The 3,599-nt window shown below is 37.9% G+C and overlaps 1 protein-coding gene across 1 annotated transcript in view; it reads left to right on the plus strand.

Moving 5' to 3' along the window:
- Positions 1-3,599, plus strand: part of LOC107086704 (tyrosine-protein phosphatase non-receptor type 11-like) — an 82,817-nt gene that overhangs the window by 68,025 nt on the left and 11,193 nt on the right. The window contains exon 10 of the mRNA XM_015377820.1: positions 1,037-1,168. Coding sequence (XP_015233306.1) covers positions 1,037-1,168 — 132 coding nt within the window. The remainder of the gene's footprint in view (positions 1-1,036; positions 1,169-3,599) is intronic.

The following is a 3,599-nucleotide window of genomic DNA, read 5'->3' on the forward strand; positions in this document are numbered from 1 at the left end:
CTTAATAGAAATGGTTGAGGGCTGTTTTAATAAACAATGATAAGGATGTATTTTTTTAATGCTCCGAGTGAATGTTTCACCCTGAGTCTGCCAACATTAAAACCCTTTAAAAGCAATAAATCTTTACCCTGAAAATTACATTTAAAACAATGATGTATAGCTAAATGACGGGATGTAAACGACAAAATACAACCTGTTGACCCCAGAAAACTCTGTATTATTTCAGCTGCAGTAATTACCAACAGTGGAAATTGTGTAATGATTTAAGCTGTGTTCATCACCAGATCTTTATGCAGACAGAGAAGACATAAAAAGTTATAAAGAATATTTTTTTTCCCATTGAGTTTGATTTTCATTCAGTGGTCTGGCTGTCGACTATGCTAAAGAATATCTTGCTGGTTTTCCTTCCCTTTAAGCCAAAGTTCTGTTAATAATCTGGGGCCAAAAATTGGTTTGAAATGAAAGCCTGTTTTTAAGGGTGAGAAGAAATCAATAAATGTCTCCTTTTCACTTTGGTGAAGCTCACCTCAATTTCTCGCACAGAGTTTTTGGAGAAAGTAGGAAAGCTCATCCAATCCATTTTCTGTGCTGTCAAAAAGCAGACACACAACTGTTCGAAATATTCTGATTAGAAAGCCTTTTGTTGTCAAACCCAGCCCTAAAAAAGATGATGATTGTGTCTTCAGCCATATATCAGAGCCTCTGAGCTTTAGACACAAGTTTCCAAATACTTGTTTAGAATGCTGGTTAAAAACACAGTCACTGTAAATTATTTCAGTTTTATACTTTCAAACTGTTCTGACTCAACAACAATCCTATATCCGTCTTTTTGAAATCATTACTGGAATGCTTCGACTCCTTCAGTGCTTCAGCTTTTCTGTATCAGCTGCAGGGATGATGTAGATGTGGCGGTGGGGGATGGACAGGAACAAGACTAGCAGGGGGATAACATGACAGATAATCTGCTTGAGATGAGATGTCCCTTCAGATTGTCTCTTACCCAGAAGCCTCTCCCTCTCTCTCTCTCTGCTTTCAGAATAAGTGTGTCCGTTACTGGCCGGACCTTCATGGCACCAAAGAGTTTGGGAAACTTCTGTTGAGGAATGTGGAAGAACGACCAGCGCAGGACTACATCCTGAGGAAGCTGGAGATGACGCGCCTGGACAGGGTAGGGAAGGTTGGACCCCCCCTCAGTCTCAGGCTGACCCCACTGACCTTTAGTCAGACTATCAAACCAAAACAGCTTCAACACATGTCCCCTCATTTGTCTTGTTTGCTGAGATAAAGCCAAAAGTGCCAATAAAACGAGAAATCCTGTCATTTGAAAGAAGAATTGAATCTAAATTTAAAATTTTGCTTTTAGGATTATACAACCGGCTGATTTATTTAAAGCTTTAAAGTCGTAGGGAAGCGGCTGTTCCAACCATTGCAGTTCTGAATTCTCCTGAGTGGTGCACAAATTTACACTAGTGAAAATATTAGTTTGATTGGTTGTTTAGCAAGAGTGCAGGATTTTTGTGGCAGAAGGTTCACAAGCAATTTGCTAACCAGTTAGCAACTTAGTGCTAGTAGGTTCCCAATGGGAAATTCCATTGGGACCAAGTAGCACTAAATTGGTTACTTAGAAACAACACTGTCAAGGAACGCTATGGACAGAGGAAACATGCAAGAGGAGGAGAGTTTTGTGTCGGAGGTCGTAGATGCGTCTCCTCCGTGTCCTTTCAATGGAGCGCTCACAGAGCTCAGAGTATTAAGTTACAAGTTCTCTTTTCTCTTTCCATTGTTCAATAAAAGTATGTTTTAAGATCAATTGAGGTGACAGCATTAAACTTTCAAGCGTCACCTTATGGTCAATTTACCGATTAATTGATAAATGCATAATTTAAAAACATTTCTTGAAGTTGAGAGGAGCAGTCAGGTCTGATCCTAGCCCGTCTGCAGCAGTCCTCTCTCTGCATAGCCTCGTGTGAAGGACCACTGGCTCTGATGGTGATATTTTTGTTTTATTTGGAAAAATGTTAATTTGATTTGTTTTTATCTGACTGTATTAATTATTATTCCCCCACTAAATGAAAAAAGTCAGAGTTTATTATTATCTAGAGACTATTAATAACAGAAAAGCAGCTCCAGACTAGCCCTGCGTGTGGTGACGTCATCAGTACGCTTCTGTTTAAATTGATCCATATTAATGCTGTGTGCTCCCGCTCTCATCAAGTCCAGACTATTCTGTGTTCTTTCCAAGAACATGCTTGGCGAGGACACGAGTCCTTACTGGCGTTCTTTTGAATTGAGAAATGGCCAACAATTCGCTCTCCAACTATACACCTGTAACGGTCACTACTACTCTGCAAAGATTCTTATTTTAACCGTTGAGTATATTAGCTGCGACATATGAATCAAGATGCTATGACAAAAATAATTTGATTGACAGATGATCGTTGATATATGATCGGCCAAATTTAGGTGTACAAGCAGACGTATAACTAACTGGCCAAGATAACGGAAAAAACCCCACAGATTTTAAGACAGGATTTTTTTTTTTTATAGAGAAATTTTCTAAATTTGGGATGATATGGTCTGATAAAGATTACAGTTATATAGATGTTTAAGCAAGAAGGATTTGACATTTCATAAAACAGACATTTTAAATGCTTAAATTCTAACGAAAAAAGGAAATTGGAAAAATGTTTTCATGATATTATTTCTTTATTGTTTGATATATTTGAGCTAATTCACACGGGTAAATTAGCAACAACCCACAGGACTATCAGAGCTACAGTCTGCCTCATGTGGATGAACATGTTAACAAAACAAAGAACTGATACCATAAAACCAAAGCTGCCATGTATTCCTAGAGTTCCTGTTTAAGATAAAAGCGTTTCTTTGTTTTCAGGTAGCCTATAGTTACCACAGTGTCTCTGCTTGTAGCTTGCTGTCATGGTGATCAGAAGAAGAGGATGATTCAGAAACAAACAGTGATGATTGAGCGGACCCTTAAAAGGAAGCCCTAGAACAGAGCTATGTAGAAGTCTTTACTTTTTATACAGATGTGAGTCAATAAAGCAGAAAGTAAATCAAAAGTTCATTCATTTGAGGAGGAATTTTCTAAAGTGAAGCTTGATTGTTATATAAATACTTTACAGCTGTAAAAGTCCTTGATCAGTTGGTTCAGTCCAGGTACTCTGACTCCCTGCTGAAGCTCATCTTTATACACGCTGTGTTCAGTCGTCTCTTTAAGTGGTCCTTAGTTCTATGTGTTTGCATGCATGGTTGTGTTTAAGGTTGAAACTATTGATCAAATGAATCCTGATTAATCAATTATTTAAATAATCATCTAGTGGTTTGAATGAAATTGTTATCTTGATACACAGACTTTAAAATAGTCTTACAACAGCATTCAAAAAAACTTAAAAAAGAATCCACTGGACTTTGTTTCCAAGTTTGAAGACGTTTCTCTTCCCATCCAGAAAGCTTTTACAATTCAAAACTGCAGAAATAGCGTTAAGCTCGAGGTTTTATAGAGTGGACCAAAACAAAGGCTTGTTTTGGCTTAGAAAACTAAAATTAAACGGGATAAATGGGCCCCCCCATAGGAAAGG

Source organism: Cyprinodon variegatus, unplaced genomic scaffold (assembly GCF_000732505.1).
Source record: "Cyprinodon variegatus isolate N-32 unplaced genomic scaffold, C_variegatus-1.0 Scaffold159, whole genome shotgun sequence".
NCBI classification, from domain to species: Eukaryota; Metazoa; Chordata; class Actinopteri; order Cyprinodontiformes; family Cyprinodontidae; genus Cyprinodon; species Cyprinodon variegatus.